This window comes from Parasteatoda tepidariorum, chromosome 1 (assembly GCF_043381705.1).
Source record: "Parasteatoda tepidariorum isolate YZ-2023 chromosome 1, CAS_Ptep_4.0, whole genome shotgun sequence".
Classification (NCBI taxonomy): domain Eukaryota; kingdom Metazoa; phylum Arthropoda; class Arachnida; order Araneae; family Theridiidae; genus Parasteatoda; species Parasteatoda tepidariorum.
In genome coordinates, this window is record NC_092204.1 from 83125437 (window position 1) to 83152546 (window position 27110).

At 29.7% G+C, this 27110-nt stretch overlaps 1 protein-coding gene across 6 annotated transcripts in view; it reads left to right on the forward strand.

The window, feature by feature from the left end:
• The window catches only part of LOC107444455 (BAH and coiled-coil domain-containing protein 1), a 168058-nt gene that overhangs the window by 91923 nt on the left and 49025 nt on the right, over positions 1-27110 (forward strand). For 4 of the 6 annotated variants that reach the window (XM_043039086.2, XM_016058592.3, XM_043039087.2 and 1 more), the window contains 2 exons: positions 8873-9414; positions 26642-26773. In XM_043039086.2, the coding sequence (XP_042895020.1) occupies positions 9207-9414; positions 26642-26773 (340 nt within the window). In that variant the 5' untranslated portion in view covers positions 8873-9206. Of the gene's footprint in view, positions 1-8872; positions 9415-19186; positions 25962-26089; positions 26109-26641; positions 26774-27110 lie in introns of those variants that run through there. The other 2 variants (XM_016058594.3, XM_071183076.1) reach the window with 2 other exon arrangements.

A 27110-nucleotide genomic window follows, 5' to 3' on the forward strand; every position in this document is an offset into this window, starting at 1 on the left:
TGAGATTTTTTAGGTCATCAAGTCCGTTTTTATGAAAAGATATTTTGTGAAGGGTCCGTTAACGGACCCAAATTTCTTCTAAACAGACCATGGTCTAGGAATGGGATTAGTGATAAAGCATGATAAAAGCAACCGTTTAGTTATATACCTCATCCCTTTCATCGAAATAACTATATTTTGTATTTAATTTCCAAAACTGATGAATTTCACATTTATTTCGTTCCTACAAAAATTACGTTTACCTAATTATAGTCTTTTCCGTTTTGGCTCTTGGTTACACATATAATCTTTACTTTAGCTGAAGTTTCCGCTGCCGACATGAAATCACGTCGATACTCATGAAAGAGAGAAAATGAAGTTGTCGGATCCTTTGTTTGGCTGGGATTATTACCTGCCGCTATTTTGTTCTGCATTGAATTGACCTCCGAAATTGTAGTTTACCTTGATTTTTTTTTCCGCACAGGAAGCTATCCTGGGTGATATCCATTAACTTCGTTTTTGTTCCTGCTCACACAAGCGTAGTCAAAAAGTTCTGTGCCATTTTGGCACTTAATAATTACCCCCCTCCACCAACAGTTAGGTTGTATTTATAGGGAAATTATCGTTTTCACTTTCAATTGAAATTCAATTTAAAAAAAAAATTTAATTGAAATTCAATTAAAAAAAAATCCGTGATATCACTTATTGTTTTATTGCGTGTAATTTTAAAGTTAATGAAAATATATTAGATTCGAAATTAAGCGATTTTTAATTGTAAACGGTTTAAAATAGTCGATATACTTTTTTTTTTTTTTTTTTTTTTTTTTTTTTAATTTNTTTTTTTTTTTTTTTTTTTTTTTTTTTTTTTTTTTTTTCTTAAATATTTTACATATCAGTGGCGTACGCAGAATTTTTTCAAGGGTGAAAATTTTTTCAAATTTTCTGAAGCTACTAAAAGAAATTCGAGTATGTANCTGGCGTTGAACGGCAAACCCAATTCTGAGTTTACGACTTTTTAAATTCACCTCCGTGGCCTTATAATTTTAAACCTAAACCCAGAAGACAAGCAAACTTTTATATCAAGCATTGGGACAAATTAACCTACGTGGAGGATTTTTTATATATTATAACCGGCGTTGAACAGCCAACTCAATTCTGAGTTGAAAACCTTTAAAATTCACCCCTGTGGCCTTGTAATTTTAAACCTAAACCCAGAAGACAAGGAAACTTCTGGATCAAGCATTGGGACAAACTAGCCTTCGTGGAGAATTTTTTGATTGAACTAACCCTCGTTTGTGTTAAATGGAGAGAAAAACCACGAAAAACTTCCGATACTGAAGATATTCTATCACTTAAAATATCACGAGTCGGAAGCTGAATTCGTACCAACCATCCTTCGCCGGGATTCGAACCTGTTTCACCTCATTGTAAGGCGAACGCTCTATCTCCTGAGTCACCTTGACCTTAACTATTAGTTATGTAGCAATCGATTTTACGTGTATTAAGCTAGTGTGATTTTGTATTCGATCAATTTTTACCTTCGATTTACTAATTTCTTCAGTTTGATTGTGTATTGAAACAGACAATTACTTATACTGTTAATTGAAATTTGTTTAACAAAATAACTGAATTACAATTTATGAAAATCTATTGTGTATTGTTAAAATTATGGTTAACTTACTAACTCACCGATTTATAGGAACGATCCTTGGCATTAAATTTGTAGCATTTAATTTTGGAAGTTAATGATAGATATTTTGTTTCTTTATTTGGTCCACTTTCACTTATATTCGGAAAGTCTAATTGTAGTCAGTGCTCTAAATTGCGTTTTCAACCCTTGCTCCCACGGAATAAAACTTCGAAACCGGTGAAAAAATAATTAATGAAAACTTAATTAATCGCGAAAAAAATCAATTATTTATTGATAATGTATTTCTCCGATAAGTTTTGTTATTCGCCCCATTTTTACTTTTATTTGAAAAGTCATCTTATGTCACCTTTATTTTTTTAAAGAAAGATTAGTTTTTTTTATTGTAAATTAAAACTTTACTAATAATTGACAATCTATTTGTGTTATCTCAAAATTCATTTACAGGGCTTACATTGTTTAAATTATTGCTTAGTTACTTGCTTAAAAATGTACCTATTTTTATGAAAAGGTATATTGGTCTTCATTTGAAGATTTTAATTTTGGGAATTAATGATACATATTTTGACTCTCTATTTTATTAACTTTAGACTCTTACTTGTGTATAGTCAACTTGAAATCAGTGTTGTAAATGATAATTTTAAACTTCATTGTCACAGAATAAAACCTTTTAACTCTCAGAATCTGTGAAAAGAATCGAAACTAAATAAAATACCAAAGTTTGGTGTTGAATTTTATTTAATTTAATTATTATCTCGGCTAAAGAGCTGCGCTAAAGTGTTATCAATTCCGTTAATTATAAGTTTTCGTTAAAATATTTCTGTATGCAGCTTTGTGAATTCTTGAAATTTTGTGGGTAAAGAATTGTTCTATTTATTACGCCATATTTATTTTTTTTCCTTTATAAGATAGATAAGAGTTTTTAATCGACGAAGTATGGGTTACGACGAAGTAATTGTTAAGAGTTTTTAATCGACGAAGAAGCTATATTTGAAGTTACGCTTGCCGTTCACCCATGAAAAACTAAAACATTCATATTTTGATCGATTTCCGTGTTATTTTTATATAAAATTGTAGAATATTAGCCTGCAGAATTATACTTTTCTTTAAGAGTCTTTATTACATTATTATAAATAATAATTGTATTAATCTACTCTCATAATAAACTTTTAGTCCCCCCTCCCCTCATATTCTAATCGCGTGGTTAGATTTAATCAGTTATATTTAGAATATGATCATATCTTAATTTCTAACTCAAATTATGCACCGTTTGCTTACTTATGTGTTGTTTACTGATTATCCCTGTGTTGAATACAATGGTTTTAACTTCTAATTATATTTTAATATCTTGGTTATCATTTGTGAGCCAGGTATGTTCTGATTATATCTTGATTTTTCTGATTGTGTGATTAGATTTTAGCCATTAGTTAGAGTTAGATTTAGATTTTGATCTTCAGTTAAACTTTAATTGCTATGGTTATATATTCAGGGGTTATTCCAGATTTTCTGTAGAAGATTCGGTTATTGTGAATCAAAATTTTGTGAAAATAGAATGGTTCTGTTCAGACTTTTTGGGAAATTTTGAAAAATCTATTAATTTTTTTTTAAATATTCATTCCCGCACTAAAAATCTTGTTGTTGAGAAAAAAAAATCTTGTCATTTAAAGAGTTTAGTTTTAAAATTCTGAATTAAAGATCCATTGAATCCATTTTTCAAAAGTTTTTCTGATGAAATAATTTGTGAAAGGTCCAATTTATATTTTAATTTGCTACAGTACTTGGTCTTACGTTTATCGTTTTTGTAATTTGCTCCATGGCGACGCGGCGACATTGTTGCTGAACGTTACTTTCTTGCAGATGGATTTTTTCTTTTTGGAAAAATTTTTTTTTTTGCTTTTCTTTTCTACAGAAATTTTCGAAAGATTTCATCTTTTCTTTATAATTATATTCAAAGGATGCCTTTCGCGCATCGGAGTGGGAAAAAAGAAATGCTTATAATTGTTCTATTCTCATTGGAGAATAATGAAAAATAATTAAAATAAATAAAGAAAAGCAAAAAGAATAATGAAGTAAAAAAGTTGGTTTCCTTTTCTGTGGAAATTTTCATTCTAATTTTTCATGCAGTTATTACTACTGATTTCCACATAGCTTTTACAATCCGATATTATTTATCACAGCAACTAAATCTCAAAATGGAAACACTCATTTAGTAACTCCTTTTTGAAGAGTCCGATTCGCATGATTTCGTCGTCTATCTTTTATTTGGCAGTTGTTGCTACAGATTTTACGATTTTATTTTTTTAATGTGATGATGAATTATAAAATGCAAAAAAAGAAATAATTACTGTGTTATCTTTCTACAAAATGCGAGAATATCGCCCATAATATTAGAAAAAAAATCACATATTCAATTTAAAAAAATTATTTTATTTGATCCAAATTTTATTTATTTATTTAATGTAATTTTTTTTTGGAAGTTTTAGTTATATATATTTTGAAGTTTGTATATTTGTTATTGTTAAATATCTTGCAGAAAGATATTAGTATTAAGAGAGGTATGTCGCTGAAAGCCCGAAAAAATTCTGCCACGGGGATTATTTGTAAGCTCACATCTCATGCCTATTTATCAAAACAACATATATTGTTTCGCATTAGTGCATTGTTTAGTTTTCATTCATTTCATTTACTTCCGTGATTGCCACCACAACCTATAATTCTCTAAAATACCTTCTGTTTATTTTAGAAACCGTTGTTATTTGAGCAATAACATCTTTTGTTCCGTTAGAAATATTGCAACAACTTTTATCGTTATACTTTTTTGTGTAAATTCACGAATAAAAGCGTTGAATAGGTCGTTGCCACTTCGGTCAACAGTCCCAGATAATGTGTAACGTCTGCTTTGATTTAACTGTGCACATATGTTAACCATGTTGTTCTAAATATAATTTGATGACTGAAAGGTAATCAAATGTTTTATCTGTCAAAAGTTGTAAAACAGCCATAGTTTTTCTATGCATGCAAGATTTAAGTTTTGTCTTTATATTTTTAATGAGTTCTGGTGAATTTAAAAGTGATTAATAAGGTAATAATTAATATTATAAAAGTAGTCAAAATTCTAGTTTTGAAAATGACTGGCATTTTCCCAACACAATGTTCTCGTATTAAATAGCATTTGCTCTATTTAGTGATAATTAAACAAAGTGTTAGTATGAGTTATTTAAAATAACATTTATGATATATGTTAATTAGTTCAACTTAATTAAAAACTAAACTACTAAATTTTAGGAAAGTGATAGTTTAAACATTTAATAGCTTAAATTTACTGTTCCGTTTTTTTTTTTTTTTTTTTTTTTTTTTTTTTTTTTTNTTTTTACTTTTTTTTTTTTTTTTTTAAATTTTAATATCAATAGTTGAAAAATTGCGAAATGGAAGTCTTAAGTTTTATTCGAAATATATTTATTCACTTTGATTCGTAATTTATAATTTTTTTGATAATTACAAATCACAAATATAATAAATTTGAATCTGACGAGGTAACGCAAATATCATTTGTGAACTACGATAAAATTTGATTCATGAAAATTGTTTACAATGTTGTTTGTAATTATTATTTTTTTTATATTTCGTTCTGGATGAAGAATTGTATATTTTCACTTCGGCATTTTTTATATAACATTACTTTAAATTTAACACTAAAGTTTCGCCAATTTAGTGATTATATTCTAATAAATTTAGTGATACGTTATTTGCCATAATAATAATAAAAAAAGTATTTAATCAAAAAAAAGTCAAGTTTTATAGCCCCAAAGTCTTCACACCAAAAGCGACAAAAAAAATAAAAAAACTTTTATCCCATATGTTATTGTTTTACTGTGAAGTTTTTATTTATTTATTTTAAATGGAAAGACATTAATGTTACCTTTTAAGACTTGTTAACTAACGTTGATTGAAAAAAAGCTCCGAGTGCCTAAGGCTGTTATTATTATTATAAGTAAAGCTGAACATTGCATTCATATTTTCGATATGAATTACGATAAAATTAATTTTTAAGTTTCGCATATTAGGAACTATAATAGGATAATTTGCCACTAGAAAAATGTATGTAAGTTGGTAGTTTTTTTTTTTTAAAAAAAATGAAGTTAAAAATTAGTAATCGCTTTTTAAAAAAAAATGGACATTTGCTCGGACATGGACATTTTAATGGACATTTGCTCGTTTTTAAAGTAAAAGAAAATTCTGCTTTTATATTTTCGATTAAAGTTTGATAAATAAGTTATGCACAGCTTTTAAACTATTTTAAAATACTGCGTTACCCTAAATATGTGTTAAATTTCTTATTCTTTTAAAAGTTTAAAATTGATTCCATAACTCCGCTGCTTAAGGCACCAATTACTTAAAAAGTCATTAGTTTGTCGAGTACGCTAACTTAGAGGACTAATCAAACCCCATATATCTTTAAGGAGATACCAATAAAAAGCTCTTATATAGTACTTAAATATCAGGAGACATTTTCAAAGCACTTTTATTTTAATCACTTTTTTCATTACTATTTCTTTCGATGAAAATGATATTTTGCCTAATCATTCCGAAAATGCCTTGATTCTAAAAAAGACTTGATTTTCAATTTATTCTGAAATGTCTTGAACATGGATTTATTCCTTTTATTTTTTATTTAACCATGCAATAAACGTACTTTAGTAATTTTTTTATGAAATCAAAAGTTTTTAATCAACTAATTAATTTTTTTTTCGCTATTTCCCTTTGAATAGATGACCTACTCAATGATACACGCAAAACATCTTGTTTAATATCAGATCGTCCGTGATGGGCTTTTTATTGCGTGATACATTAAAAGACGTTGGCAGGTCCCTTAGAAATTGAGTCACGTACATTTATCATTGGCTGATAAAATTTGCTTTATTACAAAGCCGGAGGGAACGGTGACTGTACAATTTTTAAAATTACATCATCTGTTGTTATAAAACGCATATCTTTCATTTATCCGGAAAATTTGCTAAGTCATTTGCTGCTTTTATTTCGAATTCGAAAGTTGGAATTTAAATCTAATTGCTTGCAAGTTAATTTTTCTTCTTCTTGTAACTAAAAAAAAAATATTTTCGGGCATATTTGAAGGAGGTTTTTGAATGATATGTAATTTATTACCGTCAACTTTAGAAAACATAGCTACCGCAAGCTATTTTCGAAACGCATTTTCCGATTAAAAATTGTCTTATTTAACGACCTGGCAGAAAGAAGATTGAAGATGTACATGTTTTAAACCCGCAAATTTACGCTTTTTCGGAATGTTATTTGGAACTTTAACGGGCTTAGCTCATTAATTTTATTAAATTCTTAAATCTAGTTTAGATAATTATATTTTTTATGAAGCATATTAAATACCTACCCATTACTTTAATCAAAGATATATGTGCTTTCTATATATGCTACCAGCAAAGTTCTATATATGCTACCAACATTGTATATTAAGCCTAAAACTAGTCGGCAATGTATGAAACTAATCTTATTTGACACATTTCTTACGCATTCTATAGAATGCCAAATGAGATACCGACAAAGTATGAGATACATTTACGATTTTTATCGAATATCGTGTCTTACATTTGCGCCTTAGGTTCAGAAATTGTCCGTTGCACTTAGCAATTCGTTCTGAGGTGTCAGATATTTGGACATCAGTGTCACATATTTGGACATATTTGACCTCATCAGGACCTTTTTTCTATCTTTGCCAAAATAGTATTTGCCATTCTATAGGATGTCTAGATATTAAATACAGTGCCTAAGGAAAGTATGCAATAATTCTCATATTTCATACTTTGCCTAAAAAACGTCTGGCATTTTAAACAATGCCAAAGCATTATATAGAATACCGGCGTTTCATACTTTGCCGGTAACATATGTATAGGTTAACAACTTCTCTGTGCTGACTATTATAACTAAGCGCCAGTCGAATATTACACAACTATGTTTGTGATTCGAGACTGAAGCTAAAGATTACGAACGAATGATGATCGTTAGTAATATTCTAAAATCGTAAGTTATTCTGTGTAATATTATTATCCCACGCAGAATTAGCCAATACGTATCTAGACTAGCATTTGGCTCATCGGATTTGAGTTTCGCTCCTTAAAATTTTACTGAGAGTAAAAATAATAAAAAAGTAAAGTATTCAAGCTATGCAGCCCGTTTTAGGCCCGGGAGGTTAAGGCTCTACAATTGCTCGCCAACAGCATGATTGTGAGCAGCCGTTATTTCTCATGTAAACTGGTACCCATCGATATGATGCAATGGCCACTGCTGATAGAACCCCAGCTCTTCGTTCTGGCAGTTCAGTGCCTTAAGAGGACGCTATACCACGGGAGAAACGTTTTGTCGCAATTCTCTTTCACCTCCATAACTAATTTAAAGTGTAGAAAAAGTGAGTTCAGACAAACGTAGAGTAATCCATGAAGTTTCAATTACTGAAAAGAAATTTTTAAAATATCGAAATGATAATAAAATATGAGAAGATAACTTAGGATTACACAATGGAGAAGTTCTCTTCCAATTATGTGTTCGCCTTTTGATATTTTTGTTATCAGCAATTGAAACTTCATGGATTACTCTACGTTTGTTTGAACTCACTTTTTCTTTACTTTAAATTTTAAATTAGTTATGGAGGTGAAAGAGAATTTGCGGCCGAAATTTTCTCCCGCGGTGATGCGTCCTTTTAACCACTAAGCCAACAGTGGATACTGAATTTGCGGCCAAAATTTTCTCCCGCCATGATGCGTCCTCTTAACTACTAAGCCAACAGTGGGTACTCTGTAGTTACGAGGGGTATTTTTCGTAAATTTTTGTTATACTCGTTATTAAAGATAATCGCTTTGAAAATCGATAGCTCGCGTTCTTCCCTCGTTCTAAAATCGTGAAAGAAAAAAAAAATGTATAAAAAATTAAATTTAATTTAGTTTATTAATAAATGATTGTTGAAACCTATCAAATTTAAAAATTGCGCAGAAAAATGAAAATGAGGTATTAAGTTGTATAATTGTGGTTTTTTTTTTGTTTTAATATTCAATCATTAATTCTAGTGTGTTAAATGTGCGTAGTTAATATGTTATAAGAGTATTATATGTGTTATAAATTCGTCTCAATTAACAAGCTTTATCTCTGGTTTTAAGTTCACTGCTGTATTTTCCGTGGATTTTTTTTAATTTTTACAAATATATTTTTCTTCCTTTGCAGAGTCATCCTGTTATGATTGCCTGAACGATTGTGGAATCCAGAATATTAAAACCTGTTCGAAGAATCGGTTAAAATAGATTTTAATGTGAAGAACTCAACAACTGATCCTCTCACATATTTACTACGGACCTATTGCAATAACTCATATATGAAATACCAAAAATGATTCTATTTCACCCAGACGCATTTACTCAGGGCGAGGGCCCGCCCTAAGATAGTGATGGGTCCCTAAATCTAGGTCCGCCAAGCTTCCACTTTACCAACAGGATATAACCACCTGCAAATTGTAAACCTTTTACTGGTTTTCTACAAAACTTTTTATCCAGTTGGAAGAATGGACGGCAGGCATGATCTGTCGGTAGACCACGCAAGATTACTCTCCAGTGGTTATGCTTCCCTGGATGGCTCGGCCTCTGGTCATCCGAATTCTCAACAACTGAGGCCACCTTATGGTGATATATGCCGACCTCCTGGATCGGATGCTTCAACATTATCAGCTGCTTATCACAGTCGGTATTTAGCTTCGATGCCTCTATCAGCAGGTAAGTTAAAATTTTTTCTTCTTTTTTCGATTGCTTCGTGTCAAAATTATCATATTCACGACAGTGCTTATCTTTTTCGGTCCTTGTACTTTTATCAAAAACGCTGATAAATATTGGAAAGGATTAAACTGAAAGTTGAAGTCAGTATTGTGAGGAGATATTAGAGTGTTTTAAATATGTCACCTTGTTTATTTCATTTGCTGAGCCATTCCCACGATTTGATATTTTGTTCTAATTGATAGAAATTCTTTAATAGAAAATGAATTACAGTATATACCGGTGTATAAGTTGACTGTTCAAACCCCCAAAATTTTACGAAACACAGCGGGTCGATTAATATATCGGTAATAAAGTCGGACATTCGTTGATCGTGAAATATCGATGTTATCATAAAACTATGAGATAGATATGGCAATGAGAGACTATGTATCAATTTACCTTTACAAATTACCCTTTCCAAAAAATATTTTTATTATGTTTTATGCAATTTTGCATTTTCTCTCATAATTCTTTTACAAAAAAGTATTTATTTTAGAAACAATAATTTAAATTACATTAAGGAAAAAAATTAAGATTTAAAAAAAATTATGATAATTTATTCTAGAGTATTTTAAAAACTGTAACACAATGAAAATTTTTTAAAACGTACCATAAAGATACAAATTTAACGTGTTCAGATCATTTTAGCCGGATTCATTAACGTTATAGCAGCATTGTCATACGGATCCCACTCTGCAATGGATATGCTGAGAAAATCGGCTTCATCTCGATTTCAAATATAGGGGGTCGATTTATAAAAACGAAACGACTTATACACCGAGATATACGGTATTTAAAGTTATTCAACCCTATTTTTTTGCTTAAATAAAATATTTTACGAGTTATTCTTCGATAGTTTATTGTTTAAGACAGGAGTTCTTTTAAGAGTCTTCTCTTTATTTTTTAGATTTATGAATGTACATTTTCACCCTATAATTTAGGTGTGGGTTGGATATCAAACTGTTCCCAAGCTGCTTGGATTTGCCGAATCAATCTGCAGCTTTCTTCGTAAAACGAAAACCTAAATTTGCTGAGCTTGTAGATGATAATGTTCAAATAATAATAGATAAATATGAATGGAATAATTGATTGATGATAGTAATATTGAAGTTATCATTCCGAGCGTCGAAATCAATCTGAATATACTGTGATAATCTGCAGCGCACGCTGCCGTGCTGGTTGGTTTCTACTACCCTGTAAACTGATAGTTCAGATTTCAGGTGAGGAATTGGAACACGCGTGGCGCGTGGAGGGCGTTCAACTCAGATATTTTATTCTTAGTTTTTATTTATTTATTTTTATTATTATTTTAGTAAGCCAGTACTTGTTTTTAGAACGATTGTGTTGGATAAATCGCGTTTCGAGACCCATTGTCGTCGGTTTAATAAAGAAAAAAAAAGTCAAAGATTCCCTGACTTTTTCAAGGTTTTCGCTTGAAATAAAAGGGTTACTAATAACACCTTTACTTATTTATATACTTTTTCTTTATTTCATTGCTACCCGAAAAACCATTATCTCAACCGTCCATAATTATTTCAGTAGTACTACTTATGCTTTTTTTTCTTCTTCTTGTTCCATTCACACACTCACAATTACACAATACGGATGCTACCTTTATGGGCCCCTAGACTGTGTTAACTGGGCGGGACAAGTGTTGTATTAGGGAGGGGGGGGAATTGAAACGAGTATTATTTCCTGCGGTTGGGGGAGGGGCATTTCATAGTGAGACCATAAGGAAAATAAACACCAAATAACGAAAGAAATAAAATCCATGAATTAGGTCAGTCGAAAGTGGATAACGGCGTGGGAAGGTAAGGATGCCCCGAGGAACTACTCTCCTCGATTGCAGCATGTCAGAGATTTTGAATTTATGCATGCTTCACGCCAATCATGCATTCTAACGATTAATCGTTCGCCTGCGCTAGAAAGTTTTTCTTATTAATCGTTTGTTTATTCAATTGCTCTCCTGTGTTATTACTTTTTTTTGTTGTTGTTTAGAAAAGTTACGAGGTGTTGCGAAAGCTTTGGCTTATTAATGTTACATAGTATGCGATTTTCATACATTAGAACTAGAGATTCAATTTTCTGTATTAAATTCAAATGAAGGTCCCAGATTTTTTATTTTATTAATTCTTATTGAAAAAAATATCTATAAAACTATCATGCAGACAATGTCAAAGTATAATAGCCTTTAGACAATGTCAAAGATTACTACATAAAAAAATAAGTAAAAGGAAATTAAAAAAATCCCAAAATAAGAAAATTTCGAATATTTATTTAACTTATGTGTATTATTCTTTGAGAACTCTGTTTCAGGGGTCTGTCCAGGCATTTTGTGAAAGGTCCGGTTTTTGTGAAATTGTGAAAAAATTACTCACATTACTGGGCCCTGCTTTTATGAATTTGTGCAAATAGGGTCCGGTTATTGCAAAAAACTTTTTCAAGGAGTTTTTAAATTGGAAATAGATACAAGATTATGCTCAGCACTGTAAAATTATAATTAAAAAAAATTAAATTTTCAGAAATAAACAGCAATTGCTGCTTCTAATTTAGAGATGCAGCATACAAATATTTGGTATTTAGCCTATATGCAAAATATTCATTTCGGACGAATAATGGAAGAATCGTCTGCCGAAGACAAAACCTTATTCGTTTATATCCATCTTTCTTATTTTCTGCCCTATAAAGGGTTTATTCAATTAACAAAACTATAATGAAGATAAACAAATTTGTGAAGGGTCCGATTTAAAGAAAAATCATTTTGTGAAGGGTCCGTTTTTAAGTAAAAATATTTTGTGAAGGGTCCGTTTTTATGAAAATATATTTCGTGACTTCTAAACAGACCCCTGTATTTTCAACACAGTGAGAAAGTGTTAACTACTTATGTGTTACACTTTTGTTATAATTAGTTATTTTTTTAGCAAATGACACTTAAATTAAAAAATACAAAAGAAAAATAATTACACTTTGCCATGATCAACAGTTTTGCCATGATTAAATCTTTAAAAACATTTGGTGATTAAAGAAAAATTGTTTACGTTAAGTTAGTATAGACGTGTTTCCATTATTTTGATCAACGCCTGTGAGAAATTATTTTAAACATGGAGTGCTTTACATTTAGAAACATGAATTACTTTAGTTACAATTTTGTTTTTAAATAGTATTAAGCATTATTAATATATTTTATCTCAGCTTTGATAAGTTTATGTAAACATCAAACATCTAATTTAAATAAAAAGAAAATTTGATTTAATTATATAAAAATCCTGTTTAAAAAAATCATGGTTTCTGCCTTGTCAATCATGCTATTGTTTGCCCTGCGAATAATAACTACAAATTATCCTAAGAACAAGTCCCTCTCTGTGAGACTTCGGATTCACATATCCTTGGATATGTTGCTGTAAAAGTCTTAAGTCTGGTAAATCTTGCTTTTGCCGGTGAAACTTGAGATTTACCGAAGTGGCTTAATAAAAGTCAGAAGTATGCTTTAATATGATTACATTTCGGACTAAATACCAAGCATTTGCGTTAAAACCTATAAGAGTTATCAACGCATTCCGTTAAAATCCCGAAACGAGGCCTTACCTTATTTTGACCACATCTACTATTTATATTTTCAATTAAAAAAATTAAATTTTGTTTTAACCTTTTTAAAACAAACTGTATACAATAAATGGTACTCTTCTGGGGGACAGTAAGCCGCGATTAAATTTTTTCGCCAAATCAAACACCTAACATAATCATCAAAATATTATAATCGCGGTTTATTATTTCGTATAATCTGATTAATCAAAGGATGTGAGTGTCGTTGCCCGGTTTATCCTACTCTAATGTTTTCTTACAGTTAAGTTTTACTGCCCGGTATACCCTACGCTCATGTTTTTTATAAGATTAAGTACCACAGCCCAGTATACTCTATACTGATACTTTTTTAAAATTAAGTGTTTCTGCCCGAATACCCCATACTCTACACCAGTGTTTCTCAAACTTATGACTTTTGTGTACCCTTTCTAAATTTATCATAACGCTGTGTGCCACTAATAAAAAAATTAATGTATTTTTTACTATAAAAAAAATTGCACTAAAGTTAAAAGTCATAACTGGCTTTTGACACCACTAATTATTAACTGTTAACTCTGCAAAAAATAGCTAATAGAAAAATACGTTATCGTAAATTTTCATGGCTAGCTTAGTTTTTAAATAAAAATTTTCGAAATTTTCGTTAGTTGCAAGATATTTCGAATAAGAACGTGTACCCCAGCTAAACTGTTCCCGTACCACTGGGGGTACGCTTACCACACTTTGGGAAACACTGCCCTACACTAATGTTTTTTTTCCTTCTTCCTTTTAAAGGTTGAATGCCACTACCCGGTGTACATTTGCCTGCCTTTTTTAAAATTTTAATTTTTTTTAAAGTTAAGTGCCACTGGCAGGTAAAGTTAAGTGCCACTGTCCAGTATACCCAACAGCTCAACACTCATTTTTTTAATGTTAGGTGCCATTGCTCCCGGTATTCCTAATACTGACCGTTGAAGTGAAGGTTTGCCATTGTGGTCACGAATTCATTCACCTTGATTTGGCTATCTTTTTGTAGTCCCCTTTAACGAAACAGTACTCAATATAATATATCTGCGAATGGAAAATCCTATCCTGAGTAATCCCTCGTTTCGAGCTTTTACCGGAAGGTGCTGGTAACTCCTAGGTTTTACCGCAAAGGCTCGGTAAATTAAATGTTCGAAATAGAAACATATCAAAGTGTGCTTCGGACCAAGCTACTTTGGTAAAACTTAGGATTTACCAGACTTCGGGTTTTTACAGTAAAATGGCGGAAACATAGTTTAATTTTTCAAAATTCTGCAAAATTCAAATATACATACATTTTTATGACTTTTCATTATGAGATGGTATACACAGAATCTCACCAGAAATTATGAGAATTACAATTAAGACCTAATTTTTTTTAATTTTTCAATGATTTGGAATTTGGAAGCATACAATTTTGTGTATAACAGTTTAAATTTTAGGCTGATTTTTCTTCCTTCTCAGCTTGACAAAACGTACGATTTTAAATTTCGTCGAAATAAGAACAATAAAATTTCAAGTGTAAAAAGGCTTTTTAGGACAAAGAATGTGCACTGTTTGAAGTTGCAAAAATCTATGCCTCTTCTTTTTTTTAAATGAATAAATGAAATGAGCTTTATTTTCTTTTATCTCAGAAATATAACTGTTTTTATTATCGTTTATTAATGTTTGTTTAAAATATAATAAAAAGCGTTGAAGTCTTCATAATTCAAATTACATGCCGCGAATACATAAAGAATGAATTAATTAATCTTGAGGCAGTAATTGATTCAACATAATCGTGCATTAATATTGCGTTAACAAATTAAATTATTTCTTATAACTATAAGATTCATTTGTAACACTTAAATTTGAAAATATATGTTGGTTAATTTGCTGAAATTAGTTTAATTTATGAGCTATTTTCTTTTTAGAACTTAGGGCTTTGCTAAACTAAGTCTGTAATGCAATTGCTAAACTTACGTGAAATGAACAATGTAAAATGATGATTTATTTGATGTTTAGAATAATGAGTTGCTATTTTAAGGATAGTCGAAAATAGTTTTATCATAAGATGATATTTAACTTTGATAATAATTACCAGTCCTTATCTTTTATTCAATTAACTTTATTAATGTGTTCTTTTTGAATAGTATTAATAATTATTTTGAATTCAATACAATTGTTAATAGCCTAACAATGTTTAGAGTATTAGCATTAGAAAGTGCTTAGCTTTTATTGTAGTTAATGCTTTTATTATAATTTATTCCGTTCATATAATCTATGAATTCTTTTTTAGTATGATATCCATAATTGTTTGAATAAATTACAATTGTTAATATCTTGCTATGTCTGTTTATAGTTAAGGTTTTGAATTGTCCATTTCGTTAGCGTGAACGTTATATGTGCTATGATGAGCATACTCTGTTAATGTGTTATTCATAATTGTTTTAATGAAGTACATTTGTAAATAGCTGAGTGAAGAGTTTAAATAATATCATATTGTAAATAAATAATCCCTAGAAATTGAAGCGGTAAGTTTTTACTTGATTAAAAACTTTATTCGCTTCAAAAATATACAAATTGAAATGTTCGAACTGAGTAAAGAAGCTGAGAAGTTTCTGTACGAACTGAGTAAAGAAAATTGTAATTGTCAGTTTATTTCTGAAAATTTAATATAAGTGATTTAAAAAACTCGTCCTTCGTTGGTTAAGTTCTAAGTTGAAAAGAAGCATCTTGCTATTGTGCGGATCTTGAGTCTTTTTTTTAAATTTTTATTTGAGTTAAACTTATTGTTTAGCTTGTTAGCTTCCTGTTATTTGGATTAGATTTAAAGCTGTTAGGTTATCAAATTTGACTCGTTTAATATCTGAATAGCCTATGCAGTATCTGTAAATGCTGACGACTGGATACATATTTAAAAGTGCTAATCAAAAAGTTTTTTTAAATGTAAATGTAATTTTTTTTTTATGATGATCTTTTTTTTTTTTGCCTCATTTATTTAGAGGTGTAACTTTTTTTTAGGGTGAGCTACAGGAAAATGTGATTTTTACGCCGGATTAATTTTTATAATATGCTTCTTTGTTAATTATGTCAAATTAAATTTTATGATACGCTTCTCTGAAACTTAAAATCCTCATAAAGCGAAATATTAATAATCGTAAAACGTATTATTCCTTCCGCGAACTTTATTACACTCTCACGATTAACTTCTTTAACCTCTTATAAATAAAAAACAAAAATTAAAATATTATTCAATTGTTCTTAAATTATTACAAACAGCTGAGGCACTCTTCTCTCTTTCAACGAGGTTAAAAAGCTCACAGTCAATGACCGCTCATAGATGTTTCTTTAGTGGGGCAAGTCGACGCCCAATTTAAGTAGAAATGAATTTCCACTGCCTTTCTGTCTGCTTGTCTGGCAGCTTATATAAAGACAAGAATCTAATATGCATCTTCACTATTTTATGAACGTTGTTTCCGCCTTCATAACAACTAGAAGTGATGAGACTCCATATTATCACTCTTCCTATTGTTGCTACAAAAAAGTTCCATGAACTCATTCCTCATTAAAAATCCCCTCTTAATCATTAATGTTTCATACGGTGCCTCGTGTAACTATTTCAGCCATGTATGTCGTAAATAAGTTAGTTGCAGTAAAAAATTCATCGCGTGAGTTACGTTGTAGTAATGTTCATGCAATCTATAAGACACATGTTTTTACTTTGTCTTCAAAGTTAGCGGCGTTTTGGACATCTGTTTTATATAGCCAGGGGTCTGTCCAGACATTTTGTGAAGGGTCCGTATTTCGTGAAATTGTGAAAAAATTACTCACATTCTTTCAAACAGGGTCCGCTTTTATGAATTTGTGCAAATAGGGTCCGTTATTGCAAAAAGAAAAACTTTTTCAAGGAGTTTTTAAATTGTAAAGACATACAAGATTATGCTCAATACTGTAAAATTAAAATTAAAAAAATTAAATTTTAAAAAATAACCAACAATTGCTCCTTCTTAATTGGAGATGTAACATACAAATATTTGGTATTTAACCTATATTGCTGAACGCAGAATATTAATTTCGGACGAATAATGGAAGAATCGTCTGCCGAAGACAAAATTTAATTCGTTTACATCCATCTTTCTTATTTTCTGCTCTGGAAAGGGTTTATTCGATTAACAAAATAATAATGAAGGTAAACAAATTTGTGAAGGGTCCAATTAAAAGAAAAATCATTTTGTGAAGGGTCCGTTTTTTAATTGAAAATATTTTGTGAAGGGTCCGTTTTTATAAAAAGATATTTTGTGAAGGGTCCGTTAACGGACCCAAATTTCTTCTAAACAGATCCCTGCTTTGTCTTCAAAGTTAGCGGCGTTTTGGACATCTGTCCTATAGAAGATTTATTATAATTTTTCCAATTTTAATGGCTAGTGAAATGTTTGATTTATTTCTTTTGTGTGAATTAATCGAATTCATCGCGTGAGTTACATTGTAATAATGTTCATACAATACTTAAAACGTTATTTTTACTTTGTATCCTAAATAAACGGAGTTGTAGACATTAGTCAGCTGTTTATAGCAATAGAGGATTTGTAACGATTTTTCCAATTATAATTAATAGTAAAATGTTACATACATTTAAGTTATTTAGTCGACTTATTAACAACAAACAATTATAAAGAATTTACTGTATTGTTTTTAATCAAACTGTTCACATTCTGTACTTAAATTTACGAATTTTTTTTGTGTTTTTCATTTAATTGAAAAACATTTATAACATAACATAGGATAAATTAATTTATGAGGATTAATCACGTGAATTACTTTGTATTACAATATTCGTGCAATATATAAAACGTATATTTTAAAATTTGTATCCTAAGTACACGGAGTTATGGACATTAATCAGTTGTATATAGCAATAGAGGATTTGTTACGATTTTAATTAATAGTAAAACGTTACATGCATTTATTTCATGGGATTGGATTGGTGTTGTTATCAACCACAATTAATACCGAATACTGTAATGTCGGAGGTATCATCAATAGCCATAATTATTGAAAACGACATGGTAGTGATTGTTGCCATGAATTGATGTTTCAAAAAACATCTATGGATATCTTTACATTAATTTAATATATAATTTCGTTATCTAAATGATAAACAACTTCATTTGGAAAATTGAGGTATTGACAAATTTTAAAATTATAGTTCGGTGAAATTTTTTGCAATATATCATATAATATTGATAATTCCTGACGATATACCGCAATCTTAAAATTCCGATAACGCCGAGCACCATTTGCAACTTACCAAAGAAAGTTATAAAATAAAAAATAATTTAAAAAGTTGTACAGAATTTTCTCATTTTTAAATAAAAGATAGAAATCAAGCCTCCCTTTATTTCACGAAGCGAAGTTATCTCGATTTTAATAAAGCCGAGTTGGAAAACAACCCTTCGACCGCCTAATTGATAGTTAAACGTGCCTGCTGGGAAACGCGATTGCTTTGATGATCACTACAGGTTTAACATTCCCAACCTTTTATACCCGCATACTTCAGTAACAAACCGTCTCGAAGTGACTTTACGAACCTTTCTAATGATGAAGCAGCTCCACATCCAATTTTATTGGTAATCACTCTCCTCTTTCTCTAAATAGCCTCCCCATTTTACCCTCATCATCATCTCCCCTCTATATCTTTTTGCGGAACTTGCAGGCACGTGTGGGTGTATTGATCGCAATATTTCTAGTCTTTCATGGTTGAACACGAAAAACGAGCCTTTTTGAACAAGAGAGAGAGAGAGGCTCTCATGGTGTTGCTTTATTGTGCCGGGGAGTGCTTTCATATTTTGTTTGTCTGGTGAAAGTCCGGTTGGGTGCAGTTTTTTCACCCATTCTTCTTCATTTATTGTATGTTTTGACAGAGATTTCAATTCAACTGGATTTATTACAAATATTACGACAGCGAAAAATACGGTTATCATTTCCCACTGATTCTGAACAACCTAATGTATCTATGTATGCAAAGAAAGTTCATAATAGACGTAAAATGCAATGGGTTAAAATTATTAAAATGATTTAAATTTTCTTCACGCTCTCTTTCATTTATTATATGTTTTGATAGATTTCAAATTAACCGGATTTATTACAAGTATTGCGACGACAGTTTTGTAAAAATATGGATATCATTTTCCATTAATCTTGAACTACCTAATGTGTAACTAACTGTTTGCAAAGACACTGTTCAAAATAGACATTAGTGCAAGAGGTTAAAATAATTAAAATGATTTAAATTTTCTTTCCTATCTCTTTCATTTATTGCGTTTTTTGAGAGATTTCAATTCAACTGGATTTATTACTATTGTGATAACGTCAGTTTTGTCCAAATACGGATATCATTCTCCGTTGATTTTGAACTACCTAATTTGTCTATGTGTTCAAAACCTGTTCAAAATGGATGGAAAGTACAAGTTAGGATAATTTAAACTAAAATTTTAATTCATGTTTTGAACTTAATTTAATTTTTACGAAAAGCAGAGAGAATATTTTTAAAAGTAACCAATGAAAATATAAAAATAATATAGACACGCTTTTGTCACCATTGCATGTTAAAAATTATTAATGAAAATGAAATGAAATAAATATAGTAGTAAAAAAATATTTTATGAATAAATGAAATGCATATTGAATGAAATAAATATTGCATGAATTTGATTCGTTAAAAAGGATTAAGGCGATGTGATTAAATTGTAATCTTTTAATGTTCAAAATTTGCCAAATGATAGTTCAAATGTGTATATGAAGACTATTTCCTTTGTGTCATTTTGAAAGCACTTAAATTTTCGAGTTTAAAGCATGTTAGGAAGTGCAATCTAACAAACAATATGATTGATATTCTAAAGTTTATCTTCTTAAACTTACTGAAATGTTACTTTAATTATTAATCCTAATTTATGTTTGAAAGGTGTATCAGTCAGAGAATTATATGTACGCATTAACTTTAAAAATAAAGTATGTTTTGGAAAATATTTTTTTTTTACATTAAAAGGGATTGATGCGAAAAACCTTACAGATATAAACAGACAACTTACTAAAATGTGTTTTGAAGAAAAAAAATATTCCCATATTATTTTAAATATTTTCTTTAACTTAAGAATCTCCCTAATTTTTATTTTTAAATGTTGGCAGCTATTGTAGCGTAAAGCATACAGCTAGTTATTATGTATTTTAATTACAACATTCAGAAACCAATACTAAATCGGTAACAACTTTTTATTTTAGTTTAAAACGTCCATTTTAATGCATACTGCTGTTACATATACTTCGAATATACCCCTTCCTTAAGCAAATTAATTTTTAAAGTAAAAATAAGGCTTGATGTGTACAAAAAAAGGAAGAAAAAAAATTTGAAAAAAGAAAAATGTAGTGGAAAGTGTATAAGATAATTAATACCTCAAAGTACAGTAGAAATATTTTGTTTTCTTCTGAACTTAAGTTTTAAAAATTTATGTCAGTGAAATTTCAAACATTTAATACTGACTGAGTGGCATTTATGTTTACGTTTTTATCTCGCAACTGATTAAATACGGGAAAATTTTGATATCCTTTTTCTACTAACAATTTTAAAAACGTTAAATTATTATTATTATTTTTTCTTTGTTTCTCAAAAATTCAATTATTGGAGAAATAAAAGACAGTTTTTCGGAAAAGAAATGGAAATGACTGAGTAAATTAAATAACTAAATAATTAAATGACTTTATCAACTTTTGTACAATGAAAGGTGAATCGCCTGAACAAGAATCTCCAACTTTATTTTACTGGTACCCAAAATCTATAGCTAGATTGACTTCCTGACTTAAAGATTTGTTTTGAAGTAGAAATATGAAACTATTCATTGTATTGAAATTAATTTTCATTAATTAATTATTAGTATTAATTATTTCATACAGATATTTATCTTTAACACCTTTAAGCAATGGAGTTAATAAATATGTTATCGCAGTGTTTTTTTTTTTAAGATAAAACTTAGTGCGTTTCACGAAAAACTGGAAATCAGTGAACGGGCATCACATATTTCACCACCTATAGGTCAAGTAAAAAACTGCTTGCTGACGAAAATAGGATGGAACACATATTAATTTTGGATAGAACATATATTAATTTTCAGCAATATAAAAACGCTTTTTTTGGATCGGAAATTCGAAGGAAAAAAAATCCGACAGAATAAGGGGCTAAGTAAAACCAAGTAAATAATATTAGATATGGTCTATATATTAGTTTAAAGCTACATTTTTTTTTACTTCAGTTTTATATAAATAAGGTTAATTATTAGAAAAAATAATTAATGTTCAAGTTTTTATTATTCAAAAATTTTGGTGTTCCACATTTCAAGACTTTCGGACCCAGGTTAGTGTCTATTCCAGGAACTCCCGTTTTGTAATAATCGTTGACCATTTTTCTACATATAAGAATTTCTTGAAAGATAAACTTAAGTGTAATCCGTATCATCATCTGGTAACGATGCCAAAAAAAGAGAAAAAAAGCGTCATCATTCGTAAAATCCATTTTGAGAGGAAAAAAAAAAAAAAAAAAACTCTTCCGCCGGAATATCTGCAGCCTATAGAATGTCTAAAAGGGATACTGTTAATTAGTGAAACCCACGTTCCTGAACAAATTGTCTGTCTATCACTGTGAGTTCAGTGCGCCACAAAGAAACAGATTTGTTACAATGGCAGCTTTTGTACTTAAGAGTTAACAAAAGGCGATGCTACAGAAGGGATAATGGGTCCAAGTTCAAAAAACATATGCACTATCTTTTCGGTCAGTGTTCTTCTGCTAGCTCATTTAAATGAAGAAAAGCTTTAAAAGTTACTGTCTCGTTTCCGCCCACCCACCTTTTATACTAACAAAAGAAGTGCTGGATACTTTAAATGTTTCTTTGTGTATATATATATTTTTTCCAACTAAAGATTTTTCTCTTCTCCATTTTTATAAAATTGCTTTTTTTAAATACTGATGTTTGGGTTGAGCTGAAACCAACACATCATTTTGGTGATGTGCTTGTGCGTGGTTAGAAATTTTGTAGCGAGTCTTTAACGCAGAATTTTTATTAAAATTTTTTTTCATACTTTTTCCTTTATTTTTGTATTAATTTAATGTCGAAATATTATATCTAACATTTTAATAATTTATGGTATAAAATACAGTATGAAACATCGGTTTTGTTTTTGTTTTTTTGTTGCTTTTAAGGTGAAATCTTTTGAACGGCTCATTTCCAAACAATAATTTTTTCACATTTGCTGTAATTTAGATCTAAAAGAAACAGTTATTTATTCATTATTAAAATTTCTTTAATTTACTGAATCAACTATTATTGATAAATTTTTGAATATTGTGGGGAAAGACCATTAGACAATGCCAACCTTCATCTATCAAAAGGTACATCAAGATTGAATCAAGTTAGCATGTCTTATATACTAGTGAATTGATGTTTACAAATGCCAGGTAGTTACGCCACAATATGAAAGGAAAAAAAAAAATTTTTTTTTCAAGCTACTTTTTTTGAATTTTATATTTTAGCACAAAATATAATTTGCAACTTTAGACTTTTTTTTTTTTTTTTTTTTTTTTTTTTTTTTTTTTTTNTTCATTATTCTGCATTTTTTTTTTTTTTTTTAACAACTAAAAAATCCAAAATATATTTCTGCTTGTTATTAGAGATTCGGAAAAAATATATAAAAGGGACACCAGTGTTCAATATGCGTTAAAGGATTTAACTATAATAAAATTCAAATTTGCTGCAACCTTAAGATGGTTTTAAGTTGAACCATATTATTGTTCTTCTTTAGCTTTGTTACTCAATACTATGGTTCATCTTGAATGGTAGTTCCATTTAATAGAACTTTTTATGTTGAAGCAAATTTGCACATCTTATTATATATGTATTATTCTTTGCACATCATGTTTGGACTGTATCGATTACTTTTCAGCGATTGAGACTGTTCGATTGAATTTTAAGGTAGGCTTTATGGTCAATGATGCTCTTCTGCCAGGAGTTAGCAAGCTTCTCCAATTCGCGACAATTCTCTGTAATAGTGGAATTTCGTCATATTAAGCTGGTGAAAGCAAGCTTTAAAAAAGTATCAGCCAATATTCGGGGAATAGTCTGTTGTGTTCTAGGGGGTCTTGTAGATTTAAGCACCACAATTTCATGGACGAAGGCAAAAAGTTGTGGAGTTGGAGAGAATGTGTTCAGCATTGCGCACCGACTGTTATAACTTAGAGAAGCTGGTACGCACTCATTGGTAAGCAGCTGGGTGGGCTTAAAGTCACCACTCGTAGTAGGACCACAATGTATAACAATGACAGCTCAATGCCTTAAACACATAAATTACGTTGGATTAAAACTTCTATTTCTCTTTAATTTATAAAGAACATTTTATTGATCTGATTTTAGTGATCATCAACACACCCAAATGTTAAGTCATTTAAATTTAGTTGAAACAAGGTGTTCTCTAATCACCTCGAACTGTTGTAAGGGTCTTTCATCTTAACATTTGAATTAAAATAATGAAAATAAGTTAATTTCTCAGATGAAATCGAGAATACCGATGAAAGGGAAATATGTAAAACTTGGCATAAAACTGAATTTATTAATTGGTTATGCAATCAGCGCGTCTAATCTTCTCCCATATCATTAGTAGTTTTAGAATGCATTTTTATTTTTAAATTTTATTTTTTAAACTGATAATTTTCTTTGAAACCGGTTTTTAAAAACTCAAACTGTGAATTCATAAATTACCTGTTTTGTTAGTTAAACGTTTTTCCCTCTCCACATTTTTTTAAATACTTAATTGCGTGACTTATTGACGGTGTGTTGCGTAACATATTATGTCTGTCTCTTAAAACGAAAAAAATAAAATAAAATCTTAATTAAATATTTTTTGTAAAAAATAAAGACGAAAATGGGTATTTCAGACTATTGCTATAGAAATTATTATTTTTCTTAACACGTCTTAACAGTTAAAAAATTTTTTAAATGTGAAATGTATTGTCAAAATAAAATAATGAATGTATTGTCGCATTTATTTATTAAATATGTAAAATGCTGTTCTGTTTAAAGCATTATTCCATTTAGCTAATCGAATAAAAACCTAATGGTTAAGAAAAATAAAAAGTGAAACCACGAAACAAAGCGTTATCTTCATGTGATTTAATGTGTTCTGTTCAAAGAAAACGCTTCGATTTTTCTCCTCGGTCAATTAAATCCAGCGTTGAGGTGGGTCAGTTTCGGGGAGGAGACATACGGAAGGCGTGTTCCATTGTTCTGCCAACAGAATCATTCACTTGACCCTTTTTATAGTGTTTTATTAACGATTTGTGTCGTAAAATTGAGCAATCTCGTTTGACTTGCTCTCACTTCTGGAGGGCATGCCTAAATGAAGTGGCAGTCTTTGCGATCGTGTATCACACTTTGCGGAGGGTCTTTTTTTATGGTGGATCTTAATTGAATTAAGTGCTTTGAGACTCCGTGTTTGTGAGGCGTTTTTACCCTTTCTGCCGTACTCCTTTATTTTATCTATCTTTACTCTTGAAAGAAATTATTGAATCTTCTAGAGACTATTACTTAGTCAACGGTTTTTTCTTCCTTTTTATATTGAACACAATAAAGTACTTTCGTATTTATATGACCAAATTTTGATGTTATCCAGGCTGTTATATGTACTGTACTTTTAATATAAATATAGCTTGTTAGTGTCTGTTCAATAGTTATTGTGAAGGCAGAACGTTTAAAAGAAGAAGAAAAAAAAAATTTTTTTTTTACGCCGTTTGAAATGTTATTTGAAGAATAACTTAAATGTAAATCGTCATTTACACATTTTGAATCTCTTAGAATTTGAAAAATAATTTTTTAAGACATGGGCAGCACGATTGCACCTCATATTGCACTAAGGAACATTTTTTTTTTTTTTAAGCATTTGTACGAATAGTTGATCTTGTGGGGATTTCAAATCTGGAATCTGTTTTGGGCCTAAATCTGCAGGTTTTTTTTATTTTTAAATGACTATGATTTTTATGAATGAATATTTTATTTTTAAATGACTTTTTAGTCTATTTTTTGTCGAAATGTACAAGTTTAAAAACATTGTATGTAACGGGGAGTTATATAAATTTTCTGATAAACATCTAAAGGAACTTGGGCACATTATCAGGATTAAATTAGGCTAGGGGCGCTTTCCCTATTTGGAGCTGCTCAGAAGCACGCGAAAAGAGTTTATTTTATAATTTGGAAGCTCCCTTAGCGGCGAACAATAACATTTTCGAGCATAGGTTCCTTTGCATTTTTAATCCTGATGATGCGTCTCAACTTCTCTAGGAGTTGGTCAGTACATTTGTACGACTTCGTTTTATATATAACGTTTTTAAACTAGTGTACATTTCGACAAAAATAAAGACTGAAAATGTCATTTAAAAAAAAAGAAGAAAAAAAACTGTAGCATGGAGAGAAAAATCGACTGCAAATTTGAAATCAGAGATACGAAAGAATGCAAGATTTGTTTAAAAAATATATGCTACTGGAAGAAAAAAAAATGTTGAAAAATAATTTAAAAGAGAAAAAGGACTTTCACAAACATGAATAATAACCTTGTCATGATACCTAAATGTAGTTAATATTATTTTATATTTTATCTGTCAAAATATTTTTAAGACAGCTTATTTGATCCGACGAGACAGTTAAAAATGCTTTGCGATTATTCTGGAGTATAATGTTGCATCTTATGAGCTACTAGCGCCATCTCTTAACGATATAAGTTACTATTGTGTTAAAATACGCTTACTTCACAAATAACTTTCTTGAAGTGAGCTTTGACATTTAATAACTTAATTGAAAATTTATAATTTTAGTTTGTTTATTCATGGAAGTGCGAAGCAGACCTTTTTTAGTGTGAGGCATAAGTATACCCTTTTTGGAAGAGAGATTAATCAGATCTAACTTAAAATCCTTGTGACTACTTATTTTATTTGTCTAGAGCAGCGGAACCTTAAGGTTCGGTGGAAAGGTCACAAGGGTTCCTAGAGTTGACTTTTACCAGTTGGGATTTTTGAAACTTGTCATTAAATATATATCCGAATTGTTTTATTTAATATTTTCGTCTATGTTATGAAATTATTTAATTCAAATGCTTGTGTGAAGATAGAAAAATCAAAATTAAAAATTTTTTTTTTAATGAAAAATTGCGTTAGTATTTGCATTAGACACTAAAATGAAATTAAAAGACTAGAATTTACAGACTTTAAATTTATTTGTCTAACATAATAGTATTAATAAAACGATAAGATGAAAAAATTTCATTTTTATTCATTCATTAAATATTTTTGAAATGCCTAATAAAATTTCAATTATGAAGTATTTTAATTTATTTATAAATTTATGAAATCACGATGTTCTATTAAAAAATGATTAATCATTTATGGTTTCATAGCTGGAAAAAATTGAGAACTTTGAGGACATTTTTTACAATTTACTTTATTAAATTAAATGAAGCAAATAATTTTGGATCATACTGTTTTATTAAATATGAATATCGGTTCAAATAAATGTTTATATATTTCGTATGTTTATAGGTTCTCCCTTTCCATTTTTGGGTGGCATGTTCACGGGCAGTTTGGCTGCGCCTCCAACGAGTCCATTTCGAACTCCAAGCACATCTCAGCTGAATAATATGAGGTTTTGGCCTCCAACACCTCCTCCTGACAGTAAGCTTTTTTCTTCTTTTGTATTATTTTATTGCAAAAAGCACTGTGCCTGGACTGGTTGCAGACACTCTTTCAAGAAACAGGAAAACCTAGAATTCTCAAGGTATTTAAAAATACCTTTGGAAAACCTTCAATCCTCAGAAAAAGGTTTTTGGAGAATAAACAATTATTTTCATACTATTTAAGCTCTAGTGTGTGTCAATTCAATGTACTACTTATGAGGCGTTAAATTTTTTAGAACAAAAAATAATAATAAAATTTTTTAAAATCTATTCATATCTATATGGAACTTATAATAGATTTTTCTAATGTCATGAAATATTTATCGTATTATTAT